At 43.5% G+C, this 23,657-nt stretch overlaps 2 protein-coding genes across 2 annotated transcripts in view; both read right to left on the reverse strand.

Moving 5' to 3' along the window:
- Window positions 1-2,660, reverse strand: part of LOC147526265 (endogenous retrovirus group PABLB member 1 Env polyprotein-like) — a 76,425-nt gene extending 73,765 nt beyond the window's left edge. The window contains exon 1 of the mRNA XM_086630279.1: window positions 1,948-2,660. Within this exon, the coding sequence (XP_086486405.1) occupies window positions 1,948-2,660 (713 nt within the window). The remainder of the gene's footprint in view (window positions 1-1,947) is intronic.
- LOC147526264 (E3 ubiquitin-protein ligase TRIM11-like) overlaps window positions 1-23,657 on the reverse strand; it is a 346,932-nt gene that overhangs the window by 97,044 nt on the left and 226,231 nt on the right. The gene's annotated exons all lie outside the window — the stretch shown is intronic.

A 23,657-nucleotide genomic window follows, 5' to 3' on the forward strand; every position in this document is an offset into this window, starting at 1 on the left:
TTCCCTAACCTTCTCTTTCCTTTCTTTTCTTTGTTCTTCTTCCTTCTCTCAATTATTATAAACTTTCCATGCCATTTCAAGCATTTTATTTAAGTTTCTTGAATCTTCTCCTTCTAATTTTTGGAGTTTTCTCCTTATATCTGGAACCGACTGCCCCACAGAAATCAAAGTCAATTGCTGTTCTGCCTCCATCTCCAATTTCAAGTCAGTGTATTTTCTAGCAGTCTCTTTCAATTTTTCCAAGAACACAGAGGGAGAATCATTCTTATCTTGTTTTACCTCATATAATTTAGACCAATTCAAAGCTTTTGGCATTGCATGTTTTACTCCATATAACACCCATTTTTGGTATTGGTTTAATCTTCTCCTGTGTACTATTTCATTCAGGTCCCATTGGGGGCCTCCCAAAGGAAAATTCTGTTCCAAAGTCCCAGAAAGTTTATCAGTCATAAGTACTGCCTCTGTCTGTGCTTTTCCAGTTTTTAACACCATCTGCTTTTCAGTACTGTCTAATAAGTTATCCAATATCACCTGTAAATCATTCCAATCAGGATCCCAAGTTCTAATAATTGTCTCTACAACTCTTCCTACTCTCTCTGGGTCTTCTCTATACACTCCTGCTGCCTGTTTCCATGCCATCAAATCTGTGATAGAAAACGGCACTTTGTCGTGGGTTAGGCCGCTCCGGCAACCAAACCCTACACAGTCGCCCACTCACCCTCCCCCAGCCCCAGGGATGAGGGAGAGAATTAAAGGATAAATGGGAAACCCGTGGGTTGAGATAAGAACAATTTAATACAGATGATTTAATACACAGTGTAGATGCTCATCACCCCCTCGTATGCAAAGCCCGTCTCGTCCCAAAGCTGCAATCCCAGACAAACGTGAGGCCCTGAAATAGAGAGGGGGAGAGAGAGATAGTACTCTGAGAGTGGGAGTACTGGAAGAGAGAGGAAAAAAAAAAGGCAATAGAGCAAAAGCACAGAAGCACAAAAGAGCAGAAGCGGCAAAAGAGCCAAAGCGCAAAAAGCCCTTCTTTCCAGCTGTCCCTCACCTTTATACTGGGCATGACGCTGCATGATATGGAATAGTAATTGGCCAGTTTGGCCCTCAATCTTAAGTTCCACCACAAATCACAAGGGGAATACTGGTCCCCTTGTCCCGGCTATGCTCCCCCCTTATCCCGCCGCGCTTCTGCACTCCGGCCAGAACACGGCACACTGAAAAGTCCTTGGAGTCTCACGTCCAACCACAAACATCAGCTTGCTATCAACATTCTTCTCAGAGCGAGCCTCTGTGTAAAACCAAAACATGGAGCTCTTCTAGCTGCTAAAAAGAAGAGCTAACTCTGTCCCAGCTAAAACCGGGACACACTTTTACATATACTGGTCCATGTCCTACCCCCTGTCTCAAGGGGGCTAACAATTGAGATTGCTGCTGTCTGTTGCAGTGCCCTACTGTGGACAGCCCAGAGTCATGACCATACACCAATATGGTTAGAAAATCATGCTCCGTTTATTACAAACAACACACAGGTTATATAGCGGAATGTGGCGTGACACGACTACATACTACAATTGGCTTGCTTAGCATAAACACACTCTCGTGGGCTATAGTGATAGGGCAGCGCTAGCAGAACACAGGTAATAAGCTCATCCCTTCAGTCTCCTCATTGCGGTCATCGGAGAGGCATCCAGGAGGCGTGCATCTTGGCAGGCTATCAGTCTACATTTCCTTTTAAGGCCATTGAGATAACTTGAAGGACAAAAGTAATCTAGTTGGTAACCTTGTGCTCTGGGGCCCAAACAGGGATTGTCCATACCCGAGAGAATATTATGGCCAGTCTCGGAAAGGAATTCCTCCACACTTCCCCCTTTCTGTTTTTGGACAATCCATAGTCCTGGCATTGCTTTAAGGAGGACCCGAGAGGCGCACTTCAGGACACACCCTGCTAAGAGAATCATAAACAGCAATGCAACTAATATCGTTATACCTTGTATGATTAATCCTTTTATCCAACCTGGTATGTTCCAACTACCAAACCAGTTTGAGAACCAGTCATCTCGTGTCGTGATATGATGCATGTTACTTTGAAGGTTTGCAAGTTGCTTATGAATGCTTTGAGAGTGGTCAGGTAGGTCCATACAGCACATGCCTTCAAAGTCAGTACAACCATGGCCTTGAGCTAACAATAAAAAATCAATAGCAGTGCAATTTTGCAATACAGCATGCTGGATATCATCTACATCAAGCAATAGAGAGGTGAGAATATCAGAGGTAAGATTAAATTGTTTCAATGCCCAACAAGCAAGCTTAGCTAACTGATTATTAGCAATGCCGTCAGAGGCTCCTAGAAGGAAGACAGATAGTGCTGCTATTTCAGCTGGATTCAGCAGCTGCACGTTGTCATTACAAGTGCCGTCAAATTCTTTTAGGCTCCTCTTACCCCGACTTGTTTGGGTTGTTCGTTCAGCTTGAAAATCATGAATGCTAGGGGCAAAGAGAGTTAGGCAACCCAAATAGCCAGGACCACCGATAGGTCCTTGTGGAATTCCGGGCCAGGCACGATCTTCACAGATCAGAAAAATTCCGGGGGGCAGGAGCGTATCATGTGTAAATACTTTCCCAATGAGCGCTCCAGTTTTTACATTTCCCCACATCGATGTGCCGGACACATTGAAACGCGGTTTATCTTGGAAGAAGAAACTGCGTCCTAATTTAGTCTAATAGGCTTGCTTCAGCGTTTGGAACCAAACCACTCCAGAGCCAGTTACAAGTTGCATGGGAGGGCGAATGATTTTACATATGGCGTCATGACTCATTAACTGGTTCCATAAACCAGAAACATTTTTCCATGTCCCTGGTAACAAGCTACCTAAAAGATCAAGTTCTTGCAGTCCTGCGGGGATGGTCACATTGAGTGATCTAATCAAGGCGGCTTGGACTTCCGATCCCACATCGAAAGGCCAATCCCACCCACTGCAGATCCGTCTCATGCCACTGGGTTGTTGGTATGAGAGGGCAGAGGCATTGACGAATCTTTGAAACTCTGTAATGTTAGTGCTATTATTTGGCCAAAAGTATTGGCACACCAATAAGGCACGTGCGAAATGGGTCAGAGGCACTTTGCAGAGATAAACAGAATTGCGAGACGTTGGTTTTGTTAGCCCAAGTGACCCAACTTATTCAGTGTAGTTAACGTCTGTGCCACTTCAACTCCTGGTGCAAATATTGAAGCTGCAATGATTTTAGCTGGTTTCCCAAATTCTGCTATGGAATTGCACTAGCTATCATAAGCGTGCGTGCTTTGCCTATTCCAGGTGTGTCTATGACTTAGGATCATGGTGGTGTTAGGTAAATACATTCCTAAGGTCTCTATAGTACATAGATCTCCCCTTATATGCGAAGGAATACCCTAAGCTCTACTATAGCCCTACAGAAGCAGTTACTAGCATATTGTTTCCCTTTCTGGGAGCCTTACTATTTTGACTATGCCCAAGATTCCGCTGAGCAGGAGGGTAACAATCAGCAGGGTCATCGCAGAGAAGAGAGGCAGGCACGGCACCTTCAGGGCGTCCCCTGTTTATCCACACAGTGTGCTCTGCAGCCTCCCTCAGCTCCGCTCTGAGCCATCTCTTTTCACCCTCAGCAGAGTCTATGACAAAGGTACTGACACGGCGTTGCCGCACACGTGGCCAGTGCGCGCAACAAGGCTGCCCAGTATGTGCTCTGCCGGCTAACAGCGGTTTTTGCGAATCGCAACATGTTGTTCAATAACAATCCTCCTAGCTTCTCTTTTCAAAGTTACGTGCTCACAATTAGGTCCAGTCAGTAATTCTTTGTCATTAATTTGGTACCAGTTAATTCTTTTCCTTCCAGTAGCTACGGGTGGAATCCATACACCTTCCGATCGGAGAAAACACACAAAGCATATAAACAAGCAACTTTCACACACATACTATACCTAACAATGAGAAACATAAGAACAGTTGATATATTAACATGAAATCTTCTATTACGAGTCTGTCCATTTGAACCATTCTCCTCATTCGGTGTTTCTGTGATCTCTGCTTGCTCTGCTAATTCTTGGATCTTCCTTTCTCTATTTGTAGTTTCAAAAGTCCTGGCTGGCTTTACGTTTCTTGCTGGTAACCAGTACGGACCTGTGGGAAAGAGAACACGAGCATACCCTCTTCCCCATGCAAGCAGAGACACAGGGCCATCCCATGAGTTGAGCCCAGTTTCTTATAACATGCTGTTGATTTTTCTGCAAAAATGGCACTGGGTTTAAAATTGTGATCCACAGCCGTAGTATGTTGCCTAGAAGCAGACAAATGAAGAAAATTTAAAACATATGTGGCTTTGTCCAAGGATTCTTGCTGGGAAATATACGGAAGACTGCCCCCTTTTTTTTTTTTTATCAAGCATTTGTTTTAACGTTAAATGAGTTTGTTCAATAACAGCTTGTCCCATAGGTGAATGAGGGATACTGGTAGTGTGAGTCACTCCCCAATCCTGTAAAAAGGCACCATACTGGATCACTGTCTGTCCCGATTTTCTTTGGTACTCCCATGGTTTTCTCCAGTGTGAGCAGTAGCAACAACAAAGGCAGAAAATATATCAACAGGTATATGTACATATTTAGATCGAAGAAACGATTGAATATAAGTAATATCAGTTTGCCATAATTCATTGACACATAAACCTTTTGGATTTACTCCTGCTGGATTATTTGAAGGCACAATACGCTGACGGTCAGGGCGGGCGTGTACAATCTGCTGAGCTTGATCTACTGTCTGACCTGATGGGAAGTATCATCAACCAGCAATTGACAAACTGTAGGACTAATCATCATTCCTTGAGGCAGTACAATCCAATGATATTGTTGCGTGGGTTGTTCATCGTTAAGTACTGGAACTGAAAAGGCAAATCTAGGACAATCGTTAGGGTGTAAATAAATAAAAGAGTAAAAAGGTAGAAAAACCCAGTCTTTTAAATCAATCACCATCAAATGCTAACATTCTGGAATCATAGTAGGATTTGATACACCCGGTTGTAATGCACCCATTGGTGAAATGATTGCATTAATAACTCTTAAAACTTTTAACGTAAATCTCCATTTTCCTGATTTCTTTGGGTTAGCAAATATTGGAGTAATCCATAGGGTAGTGGAGGGAATTATATGTCCTAATTTGAGCTGTTCATCGCCTAATTTTTGAGCCCTCATTCTGACACCCTTTATTAAATCTGCAATTGTTTTTGCCCGATTTCTGATAGGATCAAGAGCTCGCCTGTGCAAAAAGTATTCATTTGATTCATGTCAATATGGGACAATGGATGTGCAAATAGATTGCGAGGAGTAGGGTGTGCTATTCAAGATAAGTGATTGTCTTAGTTTAAGATCTCTGTGAAATGCAAAAACGTAAACCTTCGAAATGCCTCATGATGCTGCAAACCACCAGTGATACACAGAATGCTCTGTCACTACAGAGCAGAGAACTCTGGTGACAGTTCATCATGATGCAAAACGAAATAAAACGAAATTGTAAAAAGGTAGAAAAGGATGGAGAGCATAGATGCTGGAAAGCACTCTTTAGATGGTCACCTTCCGCTTCAGGATTTTTCAGCCATTTAAAACATCCTGTTATAACACTGCCAATAGCTACAGCTGCCCCAATATTGTCACCAACACTGCTGTATACATGGGCTTGGCACGTGCTTAAGAGGATATCTTCAATTACTAACTGGAATAGCAAGACATCTGCAGCAGCTGGATTTTCTGTTTGTCTCTGAACTGCTGCTTGCAGCCGATCAAGGAAATGTTCATAAGGTTCCTGTGCTCCCTGCCGAATGGAAGCAAAGGAAGCCTCCCCTGTCCCAAAAAATCAGGGACACGTCTTAATGCTCTCATAGCCAATTCAGTCAGTTGTTGGAAAGCCACTTGCTGTAACCCTGCCTGTGCCTGATTTTGACATGTGTGACATTTTATTCATCCCAAAATGTTTAGCTCTCGATTTAAGAAATTTAACACCTGTAACACTTTAGCTATTGTTTCCTTGGGAGATTTCCCTGTCATTCCCCCTTCTTGTTTTAAAAGCATATTCTCCAAAGTACCATGTGCATGTTCTATGATCGGTTGCTCAGTAGGATTGTACGGAATACCAGTAACATGCTCAATACCTCATGATGACAAAAATACATACGTCTGATAAGAAGTGTATGCCAAAGTTCCTGCAAGCGTAAACCACGAGGATTAACACCATTCATTAGTGGCATGATCATATTTTAACAGCTAGTACACAATTGTACGATTGAGCGGGCTTGTTGTCGTGTTAAACCAAATTGTCACCTAATAGCATTAGCATTCTGATGGTAGCAGTCATGCAAGATTTTGCCTGCATTAACGAGTTTGGTACCAGAGCTGCACTCGTGAGAGGCTCAGCTCGCCTGTTCCCTTCTGCTATAGGCCTTGGAAGCGTGGTGTGCGCTCGCAGATGTACCATGGAATATGCATGTTTACGGTTTTGCAATACTGATATTAACTGTTGAAATTGCTGGAACAAAGGAGGATTAGTTATTTCCCGCGATGTCGATCGAGACGATCTAAGTTAAAATGTGCTGTCTCGTGGTAAAACTCGGGCCACGGGCAGCGGCGAGGCGGCCACTCTCCAGGCTCGGCCTGCGGCGGGGGTGGGGGGGGGGGGGGGGAAGCGGCGGCGGCGGGGTCCAGCCCTGCCTCGCCTCAGCCGGGCGGGGGAGCGGGGGAGCGGGGTGGGGACGACGACCCAGCCGCCCTGTGCCGGCCGCCCCGCTTGTTGTTGCTGTTGCTGTCGTCGCAGCTCCGGCCGCTTGCGCTCCGTAACTGCTGCCGACCCCTCCCGCCAAGGACCATCAGCTGCAAAAGAACTGGCACGCCAGAGGAGGGCAAAGCAGGGTTAAGTTTTGGGTGGCAGGACGCTCTTCCTTGGCCCGACGACAGCGATGACAAAGCCGTACAGTCACCACCCCCCGAGTTCCCTTGGGCTGGCACTTCTGCTTTGTGCCCAGCTGGCGCTGGAGGGGCGGCGGGCACTTCCTCTGCTGTCCCTGAGCAGGCTGGGGGCCCCGTAGGGTCTTTAGACTCAGTTTTTTGTTCTGACACAGTTTCTCCCAGCCCCTCGGCTTGTTTCCACACCTCAGTGATAGTAGAACAGGTGGGAGCTCGCATGCCTTTTGTTGGGTGTAAATGTCCGACCCCAAAGAACTGCGCAATACGGGAGGGTGGCGGCGGCGGCTCGTGCAGCTCGCCAGAGGTGTTATCCAGCTGCAGGGCTTCTATGGCCGCAGCAGCAACTTTTCGCTCAGCTTTGATCTCCCGTAAGGTGTTAATTACGACACGCCACGTCTGTCCCACTTCTTTTGCTGTTTTTTCCTCTTTTCCTCCCGCTAAGGTGGTCTCCCAGAGATGTTCCCCCACTTCACGCCATTCGTCAACATTAAAGAGTAGCGGACAGGTTTTACAATGTCCATTTGCTTTCGCCCACTTAATGAGGCTTTCTATTTCCTTAGGGTTAACCGTTTCTCCTCTCTTAGAGAGTATACTGGTTAACAGCTTGATTGCCGCCTCCATTTCCATCGCGGTCTTACCTTGCAGGGGTTCGCTCGGCCATTGCGAAACTTTCCAGGCTCCGGCGATTCTCTTCGTCCCGTGCCCTTCCCTGCTGCACGTCCACAGGCTCCCAATACCGTATTCACGATGCTATGGAGACTTCCGCATTTAAGCGAGTTTATCCGCATTTAAGCAATTTTTCCGCATTTAAGCGACTTTTTCCGCATTTAAGCGATTTCAGGGTCCCTGCTCATGCGCCACTTGTTGCAGTGCCCTACTGTGGACGGCCCAGAGTCATGACCATACACCAATATGGTTAGAAAATCATGCTCCGTTTATTACAAACAACACACAGGTTATATAGCGGAATGTGGCGTGACACGACTACATACTACAATTGGCTTGCTTAGCATAAACACACTCTCGTGGGCTATAGTGATAGGGCAGCGCTAGCAGAACACAGGTAATAAGCTCATCCCTTCAGTCTCCTCATTGCGGTCATCGGAGAGGCATCCAGGAGGCGTGCATCTTGGCAGGCTATCAGTCTACATTTCCTTTTAAGGCCATTGAGATAACTTGAAGGACAAAAGTAATCTAGTTGGTAACCTTGTGCTCTGGGGCCCAAACAGGGATTGTCCATACCCGAGAGAATATTATGGCCAGTCTCGGAAAGGAATTCCTCCACAGCTGTCTAGTTCTCCAAGACACTGGCATATGAACCACTACTTCTGGCAATTCCTCCGTCTCATCCCCCATTCTACTACTGTCCGGTTCCACCATTCTTCCTGCTTCAATACTCCTTCCCCGTATATGTGAAGGAGGGGGATCTTGTTCTTCCCGCGGCAGGGCTGTTACCGAAAATCCGGAATAAGAAACTTATCAACACCAATGGGATGTAGATAAGCAGACACTTCTTTATTACGGCGCCGGGTGCACGGAGGATATCTCCTCCTAGCGTGCGCCCCTTGCACCGAAGTCAAACTTCTTATATAGAGCTGACATATGCAAATCCATTAGGAAATCATACATAAACATATAAATTCCCGAAAATCATTAGCATATTCTCCTCCCATTTCTGATTCTGTGCCATCAAAGTTAGAATCATCGAGAAATGAGTCTGGGGTGCAATATAGGTAGGTGGTCTGTGATTCGGTGGTCGCGATCTCTCCCTGCCGGAATTACCTTTTGCTTAAGTTCACGGTTCCTGGCAGGTACCCATAAACCATTATGAAACCGTTATGGTTGGCTTTCCCCATCTTCATTAATCTAGACCTTGATAGCTACATGCATTCCTCTAGTTCTATATAGGTATCATAAATCAATTTACAAATCAACTTGTGCTTTGTACTACATGTTACTACATGTTCTTACTAGATGATTCTAACTGATCCCTTTGGTCCTGGTACAGGGCTATACAAAAGTTCCATAGCAGCAGTTTCATAGCAGCATGTGTTTACTATACGAGCACACTCTTCATTAGAAGATTTCTTATAATTCTATATTATTAAAATCAACTACTAACTAGTTTGTAATTAAAACTATTGATCAAACGTTAATTACCAAAAAATCTAAGTATCAGTAACATTTCCCCCCTTTGAAAGTGTTGAAATTGCTATTTCAATACTTTCACCACTTTTACTTTTATTGTTTGATACTCACTTATCATCATGTTCAAAGCTAAGATTCGTTTCAGCATACCTTGGCGATAAACCGTGGTCTTGTGGAATAGTAGGTAACTCTCTCATGATTCTGCGATTAATTGCAAGTCTATTAGCAAACTGTTTCTTTAAGCAATTGTATATTAGCATGATCATGAGGAAGACAATTAGCAACAGAAACAGAGTTTTAATCAAAGATTGGATCCAAGAGCTTAGATTCCAGCCTAGTCCTTTGAAAACTTTCCCTATCCAATCTTCTGACATGTCCTCTCGGATTGATTCTGTTTCTTTCTCAACTTTTTCTAGCAAATCCAAATCATGCTCCACATCCTGTGTAACGTTTGGGATGTGTATACAACAGTGGTCTAATTTATCTTAGAGATATCCACATACTCCATGTTCTTTGAGTAAAAGCGTGTCTAAAGCCATTCTATTTTGAAGTACCATTCGAGATGTTGCCTGCAATTGAATGTTCAATTCTTTGAATCCTTTCTTTGTAACATTCGCTAACTTTTCTACTTGACTTGTTAAATGATACAGCCATTCTCTGTTTCTATATGAGGCTATAGGATTTAAAAGAGACTCAAGAGCCCAGCTGATTTTTAATCCTGTTGATGGCTCGTTCCAAATATCATCTGTCTCGGACCTTTTAGTTCGTTTTAAATTTAGACTTTCTAGGGGTCCTTTAAATGGTGATTTTTTCCAAATTGGACACAATGTTGGCATGCCTAAGGTAATCTGTTTAACTTTACCATCTAATGGTAAGTGTGTTGTCCAGGTTCCATCATTTAGTGCCCAGACCAGGTGTCCAGGACTCTGGATTGTACTTTTCTTACAGCTTATAAATGTTCCCCTTTTAATTTGATAATCTGCAGTCACTTGAAGATCGTTTTTGAGTCCTCGACAGAAACACCCATATCTCACTGCAGCTGCTAAAGGGGGAATTTCTTGTATTGTTTTACTTACTGTACTACAATTGTAAACTTTGTCACATTTCCACCAAGATACTGGACTTTCCTCTTCTAGTGATGTAGTTCCTCTATCTGTTATTGTTGGCCAATATCCAGAAACTGACTCCACCCACGCAAAACACCAAGGAGTTTTTGCCATGTATTGAAATTGGGAGAATATAGTCATGGACCAAATTGATTCCCAAGTAAGTTGTTCTTTTTGTGAAGTTTGAACGCTTTCTTCACATTTCCATTCCATTACCATACGGCTCACATTTTTCTTTATTGGTTCATCATAAGAACACCATCCATAACCATACCCTGAATCTAGTCCTGTCCAACCTCCACTGATGTCTACGAAGTTTGAATTCAGTAATTTTGTACATTCATCCTTACTTCCTGGGGACTTCCATTGTTTTCTAATATATTTCACTTGTTCATACCATTGTGTCACTGGCTGTTGTTCACAATGAGTGGTCTCATTTTTATGTTCCTGAGTTGCCAAATTCATAGTTAAGATTCCCCATGGAATGGATTCACCTACTGCTCTTGGTATCGGTAAACAAGCAGTAATTTGTGTAACATTCTGCAAATCCTTTGATTAATCCTAACATCAAATTTTCCTCAGAGGTTTGTTTGGGAATTTTAATCACTTGTTCTGTTTCTAATTGTCTTTTGTTCCTACTTACCAAATCAGTCCATGGTTTTACCAGTACTATCTTCCAGTATAAGATCCAAAGAACGATTACAAACAGATATGAGAAATTAGACATGTTTCAGAGTCAGTTTCAAAGTCTCTGGGTCACGATTCACAATTTTCCAGGGTGCCGGTGCTTTCTTCACTCGAGTGTAATGTATCCAGGCTGTAGATTCTGCAATCTTGACTGCTGTGAAGGTTGTCAACAGTATCTGGAAAGGTCCTTTCCAGCGCTCTTGCAGAGGTTCAGAAGTCCACGTCTTTACGTAGACATAATCTCCTGGTTGGAAATCATGCACTGGAGCGTCTAAAGATAAAGGTCGATTCCAAATCACAGCACTCCGAATTGCAGCTAAGGTTTTCCCTAGAGAAAGCAAATAGTTATATACATCTTGTTTTCCTTTTACATGCATATTTGGATTTGGTTCCGGGGACTCATAAGGTTTTCCATACAACAATTCATAAGGACTGATAGAGGTTCCACTCTTTGGCTGTACTCTGACTCGAAGTAATGCCAAAGGTAATGCTTGAGGCCATTTTAAATTTGTTTCTTGACAAATTTTACTTATTTGTCTTTTTAGAGTCTGATTCATTCGTTCTACTTTTCCACTGGATTGTGGCCTCCAAGATGCATGTAAATCCCAGGCAATGCCCAATACTTTGCTAATGCTTTGGACTACTTCAGCAACAAAGTGTGGACTCCTGTCAGATGAAATTCCAATTGGAACTCCAAATCTTGGAATTATTTCTTGTAGTAACCATTTTACTACTTCTTTTGCTTGTGTGGTGCGACAGGGAAGAGCTTCAGGCCATCCTGTAAAAGTATCAACCCCCACCAGGATGTACCGGTACCCATTCTGTCTAGGTAATTCTGAGAAATCTACTTGCCAATAATCTCCAGGTTCTGTGCCAGATTTTAATTTACCCATTTGGACTTTTTTCTTGATTACTGGATTATTTTTCAAACATATTTCACATTTTCAGTTATCATTTTAGCTAATCCTAGCATTTTAACCGATACTACTTGTTTCTGTAAGGAAGTTACCAAAGCTTCTACTCCCCAGTGACATTCCTGATGTTTTGTTTGAATTATTTCTCTCATCAGAATGGGTGGGACCACTACTTGTCCACTAGGGGTTACCCACCATCCAGCTAAGTTTTTCTTAGCATTTAATAACTGGCTTAATTTATCATCTTCCTCTGAATATTTTGGCTTTTCCCTAGGGAGGGTTACTGTTTTGGAGGGAATTAATGCCATTTGGAACGCTTGGTTCTTTGCTACTTTCTTTGCTGTCCTATCAGCTAAATTATTTCCAACAATTTCTTTTGTGTTTCCAATTTGGTGTGCTTTACAGTGCATGATTGCTACTTGTTCTGGTTTTTGAACTGCTTGCAGCAATTGTAAAATTTCATTTTGGTGCTTAATGTTTGATCCTTGAGAGGACAATAATCCTCTTTCTTTCCACAGAACCCCATGGACATGCACTACTCCAAAGGCATACTTGGAATCAGTCCAAATATTCACTTTCTTCTTTTCACTTAATTCTAGGGCTCGAATTAAGGCAATAAGTTCTGCCTTTTGGGCAGATGTGGTGCTTGCCAATACTCTGGCTTCTATAACTGTGGTGTCTGTTGTTACCGCATATCCAGCGTATTGGACTCCTTGCTCTATAAAGCTGCTGCCGTCTGTATATGATTCCCAGTCTGGTTGCTCCAGTGGTACATCTTTCAAATCTTCACGACTGGAATAAACATACTCGATAGTAGCCAAGCAATCATGTTCCAGTTGTCCTTCTTCCTGTGCAGAGCTTAAAAACACTGCAGGATTTACCAGGTTAGTTGTTTTTAGAATCACATCATCCTGTTCAGTTAGTACCACTTGGTATTTTATCATCCGGCTTGGGGATAACCAATGACCCCCCTTTTGTTCTAAAACAGTTATCACCATGTGTGGGACATAGACCGTTATTGTCTTTCCCAAAGTCAATTTGCGAGCTTCCTCTATCAGCAGCACTGTTGCTGCCACCGCTCGCAGGCAACTTGGCTATCCTTTACTCACTGTGTCCAGTTGTTTGGGGAAGTATCCGACAGGTCGCTTCCAGCTGCCCATCTTCTGGGTCAACACTCCCAATGCTCGGTGTTGCCTCTCATGGACAAACAACTGAAAGTCCTTAAATAAGTTTGGAAGTCCTAAAGGAGATGCTGACATCAAAGCACACTTTAATTCAATAAAAGCTTTTCGTTGATCTGGTCCCCACACAAAAGGAGAAATCTTCTGGGCTTCATACAAAGGTTTAGCAATCAGCCCGTAATTCATAATCCAAAGACGACATCACCCGGCCATTCCCAAAAATGCTCTGAGTTCATGAATATTTTCTGGTTCAGGTATATTGCAAATAGCTTCTTTTCGACCTTTTCCCAACTGTCGCTGCCCTTTAGAAATTTCAAAGCCCAGATATATTACAGTCTGGCAAGCTATTTGGGCCTTTTTCTTAGATACTTTGTACCCATTTAGTCCCAGAAAGTTCAAAAGGTCTATTGTTACCTGGATACAGGTCGACTTTTCCTCTGTAGCAGTCAGAATATCATCCACATATTGTAGCAGTAGATGTCCAGGTCTTGGTTTCTCTTGTTTCCATATCTCGAGTTCTCTCGTCAACTGATTCCCAAAGATCGTCGGACTGTTTTTAAATCCTTGGGGTAGTCTTGTCCACGTTAACTGCATCTCTCGTCCAGTCTGTGGATTTTCCCACTCAAAAGCAAACAGTTTTCTAGTTTTCTTTTCCAAGGGTATACAAAAGAAAGCATCTTTTAGATCAAGCACTGTAAACCACTGATAGGTCTCTTTTAACGAGGTTAGTAACGTATACAGGTTTGCTACTACTGGGTAAATATCTTTGACTATTTGATTCACTGCTCTTAAATCCTGTACCAGCCGGTATTCTCCGGATGGTTTTCTGACTGGCAAGATAGGAGTATTGTATTCGGATTCACACTCCTCTAAAATCTTATACTTTAAGAATTTGTCAATTAATTTCTTCAATTCCTGTCTGATCTCTGGTTTAATTGGATATTGTTTCAATTTGACTGTTTTTGCTCCTTCTTTTAATTCTACTTTAACAGGCTCTGCCAGTTTTGATTTGCCAGGGATATCCGTTTCCCATACTGTGGGAATCACGGCCAAATCTACATCTGAAGGAATTTCTTGTCCCTCAGTTGTTTCTTGGATCATCAGAATTTCACTTGTTTTTGATTCTGGTATTTTTAAGAGAATCTCTCCTTCTTCAAAACTGATCTGAGCATTTAATTTAGACAATAAATCTCTTCCCAATAAGGGTACCGGACATTCGGGTACATACAAAAATTCATGAGTGATTACCTTTTTCCCAAATTTTAAGTCCAGGGGTTTTAGGAATGGTCTGCTTTCCTCTTTCCCAGTGGCCCCTATAATATTTGCCGTTTTTGTTCCAATTTTTCCCTTACAGGTGTTTAATACCGAAAACGTTGCTCCAGTGTCCACTAAAAATTTAACTTCTTTTTCTCCCAGCTTAATTACAACCAGAGGCTCAGCTGGGTTCCCCTCCGGTCCCCTTCAATCATCTAGCATCATGATTTTAGCTATTTCTTGCTGAGCATTTCCCTTTCTGGGGCAGTCTCTTTTCCAATGTCCCTCTTCCTTGCACAAAGCACACTGATTCATTCCTAGGGGAGTGTTAAAATTCCTGCCACCACCGTTCACAAATCCTCCTCTTCCACCGAATCCTGAACCTCTTCCCCTGCTTCGTCCTCTATTCACTGTTCCTGTCATGACTGCTAGCAGCCTGTTTTCCCGAGACTTTCTTTCCTCCTGTTCTCTATTGTTATACACCTTCCAGGCTACTTCCATCATCTTATTCAAACTCCTAGAGTCTTCTCCCTCTAATTTCTGAAGTTTCTTCCTTATGTCTGGTGCTGATTGTCCCATAAAAATCAAAGCCAATTGTATTTGTGCTGCCTCAGTTTCCACTTTTAAATCAGTATATTTTCTGGCAGCTTCCTTTAGTCTTTCTAAAAACACTGATGGAGATTCATTTTTGTCCTGCCTTACTTCATATAATTTAGACCAATTCAAAGACTTAGGCATGGCATGTTTAATTCCATACAAAATCCATTTTTGATACCGTCTCAATCTCTGTCTGTGCTCTGCATTATTTGGATCCCACTGCGGATCCCCAGATGGAAAATTCTGTTCCAAAGTTCCAGTCATATTTTCATTCAGAATTGCCGCTTCAGCCTGTGCTCTACCTGCTTTCAACACCATTTGCTTTTCTGTATCATCCAATAAATTATCTAAGACCACCTGCAAATCACTCCAGTCTGGGTCCTGTGTTCTAATTATAGTATCCACCACTCTTCCTACTCTTTCAGGATCCTCTCTATAAAGTCCGGCTGCCTGTTTCCAAGCCATCAAATCGGTAACTGAAAAAGGCACCTTTACATACACCGGCCCATTGCTGCCAACTCCCTGCCGCAGGGGAGCTATTGTGTGTGTCTGCTGTCGAGTTCTCCGAGAAACAGGGGTATGAATTACAATCTCAGAGGGACCCTCCTTGGCATCCTCAATACCACTGCTTTCTGATTCTTGCATCTGTTCCTGATATTCTCGACCCCGATTTCTTTCTCTCCTAGGAGGAGATATGTCTAATTCTGGTCCCTCATCAACTTCAGGAATAATCCTCTTTTTCAAACAATCCTTCCCAATTTCACACACTGTACAACACTTTTTCTCCTTTTTATTCCCTGTAGCAACAGCCATTATCAAACCTTTTCCATCTGCTAGTTTACACTCTTTCTGCCAATCTTTTCTTTGTCTCAAATAGAAAAACAAATCTACATAAGGTAATTCATCCCATTTCTCTTCCCTTCTACAAAACAGCATTAATTGAAAAATAGTATTATAATTCAAAGTACCATTCACAGGCCATACTTCTTGATCTTCTAACGTATACAACGGCCACCACTGATTACAATATTCAATCATTTTGTTCTTTCGCAAATCATCTCCTATGTCTCCCCAATGTGCTAATAAGCATCCTAACGGAGAAGTTTTCGGAATTTTGTCATTTGCAGCTAAATTACTCATACTTTTACTTTTAAACAATGAGTTAACTTAGATGCCATGATATAATTGTTAATACAATATATAATCACTCAAATCTGTCACACTGTTTTTCTTCAACTGCACCCCTTACGGGATAGCAGAGCCACAAATCCAAACCCCGCACTCACTTCTTGCTTAACTGCACGTCTCTCTCTCACGGTCACACTCACACAGTTCTGTAATTTATTACCTTGAGCACAAGTATGTAACACAATAAACACAAACTCGGCACCTTAGTACTCGGTCAAGATAAACGGTTCCACAGTATAGCACACAAGAAAACTTCTAACTTACGTTAGAGGCACAACTTATAGAACACTATAGCTAGCATATAGGTTCCAAATCTCCGCTATGTCCAACCCTGCAATAGCTTTCGCTTATGGCTTACGGGCAGACGCCCAGGCTTCCACTCCACGAGGATCCTCTGCCCAACCCTGCGCGGCTTTCACCACGACTGACAGGCAGGCTACAGCGAGGGGACTCAAACCCACTCGCAGTGGGACTCGAACCTACTTTCCAGAGGCGGGACTCGAACCCCCTCTATGTGGTGGGACTCAAACCCACTCACAATGGTGGGACTCGAACCCACTCGTTTGAAACAAAAGAAAGAAGTGTCTTACCCAAAATCCAGGGGACGTCGCGAAGAGCCTTATGGATCGGGGATCGATGGGTGTCCCCGAGAAATCCTCGGTGCCGGCTGGAACCGATCAGGTCCCCGACTCCTCCGGTCTCCTTCAGCGAGGTCCCATCTGGGTCGCCAAAACTGTTACCGAAAATCCGGAATAAGAAACTTATCAACACCAATGGGATGTAGATAAGCAGACACTTCTTTATTACGGCGCCGGGTGCACGGGGGATATCTCCTCCTAGCGTGCGCCCCTTGCACCGAAGTCAAACTTCTTATATAGAGCTGACATATGCAAATCCATTAGGAAATCATACATAAACATATAAATTCCCGAAAATCATTAGCATATTCTCCTCCCATTTCTGATTCTGTGCCATCAAAGTTAGAATCATCGAGAAATGAGTCTGGGGTGCAATATAGGTAGGTGGTCTGTGATTCAGTGGTCGCGATCTCCCCCTGCCGAAATTACCTTTTGCTTAAGTTCACGGTTCCTGGCAGGTACCCATAAACCATTATGAAACCGTTATGGTTGGCTTTCCCCATCTTCATTAATCTAGACCTTGATAGCTACATGCATTCCTCTAGTTCTATATAGGTATCATAAATCAATTTACAAATCAACTTGTGCTTTGTACTACATGTTACTACATGTTCTTACTAGATGATTCTAACTGATCCCTTTGGTCCTGGTACAGGGCTATACAAAAGTTCCATAGCAGCAGTTTCATAGCAGCATGTGTTTACTATACGAGCACACTCTTCATTAGAAGATTTCTTATAATTCTATATTATTAAAATCAACTACTAACTAGTTTGTAATTAAAACTATTGATCAAACATTAATTACCAAAAAATCTAAGTATCAGTAACAGGGCTATCTCTAATTCTAATTCCATTTCATCCTCTCTTGGTATCGTACACTTAATGCACCTTTTACCAATATCACAAGCTGAACAACAACTCTTATTTTTCTTATTTTCTGAAGTTAATGCCATCACCAGGTTATCCCGACTAATTAGTTTACATTCTTTTTGTCGATCTGTTCGTTGTCTCAAATAAAAGAACAAATCCACATATGGCACTTCACTCCATTTACCCTCTCTCCTACAAAACAACATTAGCTGTAATATAGTGTTATAACTCAAAGTTCTGTTTGTTGGCCATTTTTCCTGATCCTCTAAAACATACAAAGGCTACCAATGATTATAATATTCAGTCATAGAATCATAGAATCATAGAATGGTTAGGGCTGGAAGGGACCTTCAAAGGTCATCTAGTCCAACCCCCCTGCAAGGAACAGGGATATCTCCAACTAGATCAGGTTGCTCAGGGCCTCGTCCAACCTGGCCTTGAACGTCTCCAGGGATGGAGCATCCACCACCTCTCTGGGCAACCTGTTCCAGTGTTCTACAACTCTCATGGTAAAAAATTTTTTCCTAATATCCAATCTGAATCTACCTCCCTCTATTTTAAAACCATTACCCCTTGTCCTATCACAACAGGCCCTCCTGAACAGCCTCTCCCCATCAGGAGGACATCATGCAATTCACCCCAATGTGCTAACAAACGTCCCAACAGTGATGTTTTTGGTATCTTTTAATCTGATATCAGATTCCCAGAACTTTTGCTCTTAAACAGTTTTACAAATCCTAATGTCATCACACAACAAAATACTTAAAAGACAATTATCAAACAAAACACTTAAAAGATAGATACCAAGTAGAATACCCAAAAGAAAAATATCAAACAGAATAGTCAAAAGACAAATACCAAGCAGAACACACAATAAACAAATACCAAAAGGAAATACTTAAAAGAGAATTACCAAACAAAATACTCAAAAGAGAGTCACTGGACAAAGTCCGACCCAGCAATAGCATTCACCTTTGACTTATGGGCAGATGCCGGGGCTTCCAATGCAAACGGGTACCATCCAAGCCCAATTCTGCATAGCTTTCACTGTGCCTTACAGGCAGGCTATCCAAGTCAAATTCTGAAAGAAGTGCCTTATCCTTCTCTGAGGAACGTTGCAAGGAGCTTTATAGGTTGAGGGCGATGGTCCCCCCGGAGAATTCCTCGGCGCCGGCCAGAGTTCGACCAGCGCTCAATCCCTTCCAGTCTCACTCGCAAGGTCCCATCTGGGTCGCCAGAACTGTCACCAGGCGGGAGGACAATTCATCTACACAAAGTAGACAAATGGGCACTTCTTTATTCCAGCACGGGGGACACAGGGGATAGCTCCGTCCAAGCGTGTCCATGTTAGTCTCAAAATCCATAGGTTTTTATACAATTTTTGTTGTTGTTGAATCATTGTTACATAAGTTCTTTTACATAAAAACGCATATTATTCTCGCTCTTAAATTTGACCTTTAAAATGATTGGGTTTGCTAGTTATATAACCTTATCAATATTCTTATCCTATAGCAATCATTGGTTAATTTTACTTAACTCTATTAATTGAGATCCTTGGTATTTAAATCAAGATGGGAAGGGGTAAGGGGGGTTTCCAAGCAGCATAACTGGTGTTTATGACTGTTTTCTTTGTTTCTTAAAACAATACATAGAGAAATCCAGTAGCTAGCTGGTAAGATCTCTATGACTCCTTGGTTTAAAACAATCCTAACCTGTACCTTATGCTTTACAATTTTTAACCCAGCTGAACCAGCACCTCCATGTGCAAAACAGCACCACTCCTTTTTTTTAAAATGAACTGAACTATCTTCCTTCAAAAGATCTCAACATCTGATTAGAACAACTAAATTCTCACTTCCATCTACAACTCAGGGCATACCTGTATTCTCCCTACTTTCAACTAACAGATTCATGCTCATCTTTTTTTTTTTTTAATGGATCCTATTCTGAACAATGTAGTTGTAACTATGCCATGTGAGGCTGCATACATCATACTTCTCTGTTTCTCAGCATTACAGTGTCTAAGGTTCTGTGCATCAGACTAACCCACAAATGATAGTTCCACTGCTTGTTGTGATAAAACCACTCATTACAAATTCCATTTTTATGTAAGACAGTCAGTGGATAACAGTATTGTAAAAGTAGAGTGCTTTGTACAAATCAATGTGACCTTTATGTAACCACATAAAGGTTAAAAGGCTATTTAGGCTGCATTAGAAGATAGCCTTCTATATAGTCAGAGCTTAAGAACTGCTGAGCTCCAGGAAGAGAACAGAACACAAAGACTTCCTTTAAAACTTCTATGACAAAATAGTAAGCATGGAAAACATTACTGAAAAGCAAGCTGCTTGGATGTGAGGCGAGGCACGCAGCTGTGGCAACGGTATGTTCTGTGGCTGAGCGCTAGATCGAGGTGTACAGGGGGGTTCGCGGAGCCAGGGAAACCCGAGAAAGAGTAGAGAGCCCCACCAGGAGCCGGCAGCTCTTGCGAGAGAGGTTGATGCAGCTTGGGCGTTGCCAGGAGCAACCACGCGAGATTTAAAAGGCCCTAGGGAGCGCGAGTGACCAGGAGCTCTGTGACCAGAGTGTGCAAACAAGGATTGAGAGGATTCATGGAGAGGGCACAGCAGTTCGCCCGAGAAGGACCATGCACCCTGCTGGTAGGCCCACAGCCCAGGGAAGCGCTCTAGGTCTCTGCTATGATGATGGGTACTCGCCTTAGAGTTAAAACCAGTGTTTCTACAGCAAAAGATGTGCACAGGTTGATGATCTGTTGCATCAAGTGAGTAAGTTGCAGGAAACAGTTAAAAGGCTGTACAGTATTAGAGAGGTTGAGAAGGAGACAGATAAATGGTTTCAGAACCATTTTCCTGTAGTGGACACCACAGTGAATGAGGCACCTTGGACCCTGGTGACTCACAAAAGCAGGACTCTGCTTTAGTCTCTACCCTCCAGCATTACAAAGGAAAACAGATACAAAGCTTTAACATCTGTAGACACTCATGAGCAAGGGCTGCAAGGAGAAACTGTACCAGCAGCACACAGTGGATACCATAAAAAGAAACGAGTGCTTGTAGTGGGTGACTCTCTGTTAAGGGGCACTGAGGTGCCCATCTGACAGCCTGACAGGGAGTCACAAGAGGTATGCTGCCTTCCAGGAGCTAAGGTCTGAGATGTAGCCAAGAGGAGCCACAACTTGTCAAGAGCACAAACTACTATCCATTGTAACTCTTTAATGTGGGCATGAATGACATTGCAGGGCAGAACCTAGGCAAAATCAAGGAAGATTACAAAGTCCTGGGGGTGCAAGTGAAAAGCATTGGTGCCCAAGTTATCCTTTCTTCCATTTTACCAGTCAGAGGAAAGAGTGCAGCCAGAAATAGATGTATCATGCAAATCAACTTCTGTCTTTGTGGCTGGTGCCATCGTGACTGTTTTGGCTTTTATGACAATGGGACATTCTTTCATGACTATAGCCTGTTAGGGAGGGATGGGATGCACCTGTCTAGAAAGGACAAGGGAATCTTTGACACTAAGTTGACCAACTTGGTGAGGCAGGCTTTAAACTGAAGGAGTTCACCCTACCAGGGATCGGGTTAGGAAAGCTAAAGCCCTGATAGAGTTAATTCTGGCCAGGGACATGAAGGGCAACAAGAAAAGCTTCTATAGAAATGTCAGTGATACATGGAGGACTAGGGAAAACGTGGGCCCTCTCCGGAAGGAAACAGGAGACATGACTACCCAGGATATGGAGAAGGCTGAGGTACTCAATGACTTTTTTGCCTCATTCTTCACTGGCAAGAGCTCTAGTCACACTGCCCAAGTCACAGAAGACAAAGGCAGGGACTAAGGAAATGAAGAGCCGCCCACTGTAGGAGAAGATCAGGTTCAAGACCATCTAAAGAACCTGAAGGTGCATAAGTCCTTGGGACCTGACGAAATGCATCCGTGGGTTCTGAGGGAACTGACAGACGAAGTTGCTAAACCATTATCCATCATATTTGAGAAGTCGTGGCAGTCTGGTGAAGTTCCCACTGACTGGAAAAGGGGAAACATAGCCCCCATTTTTTATAAAGGGAAAAAAAGAAGACCTGGGGAACTAGAGGCCAGTCTCACCTCTGTGCCTGGCAAGATCATGGAGCAGATCCTCCTGGCGACTATGCTAAGGCACATGGAAGAAAAGGAGGTGACTAGTGACAGCCAGCATGGCTTCACTAAGGGCAAATCATGCCTGACAAATTTAGTGGCCTTCTATGATGGGATTACAGCGTTGGTGGACAGGGGAAGAGCAACTGACATAATCTACCTGGACTTGTCCAAAGCATTTGTCACTGTCCTGCACAGCATCCTTGTCTCTAAACTGGAAAGACATGGATTTGATGGATGGACCACTTGGTGGATAAGGAATTGGCTGGATGGTCGCTCTCAAAGAGTTGTGGTCAACGGTTCAATGTCCACGTGGAGGCCAGTGACAAGTGGTGTTCCTCAGGGGTCAGTACTGGGACCAGTGCTGTTTAACATCTTTGTTGGCAACACGGACAGTGGGATTGATTGCACCCTCAGCAAGTTTGCAGATGACACCAAGCTGTATGGTGTGGTGGACACACTGGAGGGAAGGGATGCCATCCAGAGGAACCTTGACAGGCTGGAGAGGTGGGCCTGTGAGAACCTCATGAAGTTCAACAAGGCCAAGTGCAAGGTCCTGCACGTGGGTTGGGTCAAACCCAAGCACAAGTACAGGCTGGGCGGAGAATGGATTGACAACAGTCCTGAGGAGAAGGACTTGGGGATGTTGGTTGATGAGAAGCTCAACATGAGCCAGCAATGTGCACTGGCAGCCCAGAAAGCCAACCGTGTCCTGGGCTGCATCCAAAGAAGTGTGGTCGGCAGGTTGAGGGAGGTGATTCTGCCCCTCTACTCAGCTCTCATGAGATCCCACCTGGAGTACTGCATTCGGCTCTGGGACCCCCAACATAAGAAGGACATGGAACTGTTGGAGATGAGTCCAGAGGAGGGCCACGAAGATGATCCAAGGGCTGGAGCACCTCTCCTATGAGGACAGGCTGAGAGAGTTTGGATTGTTCAGCCTGGAGAAGAGAAGGCTCCGGGGTGATCTTATAGCAGTCTTCCAGTACCTAAAGGGGGCCTACAAGAAATCTGGAGAGGGACTTTTTGCAAGGGTGTGTAGTGATAGGATATGGGCAATTACTTTAAACTGGGAGCGTGTAGATTTTGATTCGATATAAGGAAGGAATTTTTTACAATGAGGCTGATGAGGCACTTGAATAGGTTGCCCAGAGGAGTTGTGGATGCTCCGCCCTGGAAGTGTTCAAGGCCAGGTCGGATGAGGCTTTGAGCAACCTGATGTAGTGGAAAATGTCCCTGCCCATGGCAGGGGAATTGGAACTAGATGATCTGTAAGGTCCCTTCCAACCCAAACTATTCTATGATTCTATGACTTGAGAGGTGGGGTCCAAAGTGGCAATGCTCACACCATTGCAACCAACTGGGGAATAAGCTGGATCAACCAGAGCAGTGACAAATGTTCTTTAGCTGCCTCCCAAGATGAGAAGCAGAAGACCAACCACCTGAAGTGCGTGTATACCAATGCACACAGCCTGGGGAACAAACAAGAGGGACTGGAGCTCCATGTCCAGTCAGAAAGTTATGATATTATAGGAATAACTGAAACATGGTGGGACAAGTGTTGAGATTTAGCCCGGCTGGCAACTAAACGCCACACAGCCACTTGCTCACTCTCCCCCACCCCCAGGGAATGGTGAAGAGAATTAAAGGGAAGGAGACTCGTGGGTTGAGATAAGAACAATATTACTATTATTACTAAAAGTGAATATATATACATATAATTATTATAATATATACAAACAAGTGACGCACAGTGTAATTGCTCACCAACTGGTGACCAATACCTTGCCTGTCCCGGTAAACAATTCCCAAACACTTAAGTTCCAACACTGCAATCTCAGAGGAGTGACGGGCCCGAAAAGAGAGTGAGAGAGAGCACTCCGAGAGTCTGAGAGAGAGCCCTCCCAAGAGAGTTCCCAGAAGAGCAAGAGCCCTTCT

Source organism: Tauraco erythrolophus, chromosome W (genome assembly GCF_009769465.1).
Source record: "Tauraco erythrolophus isolate bTauEry1 chromosome W, bTauEry1.pri, whole genome shotgun sequence".
NCBI classification, from domain to species: domain Eukaryota; kingdom Metazoa; phylum Chordata; class Aves; order Musophagiformes; family Musophagidae; genus Tauraco; species Tauraco erythrolophus.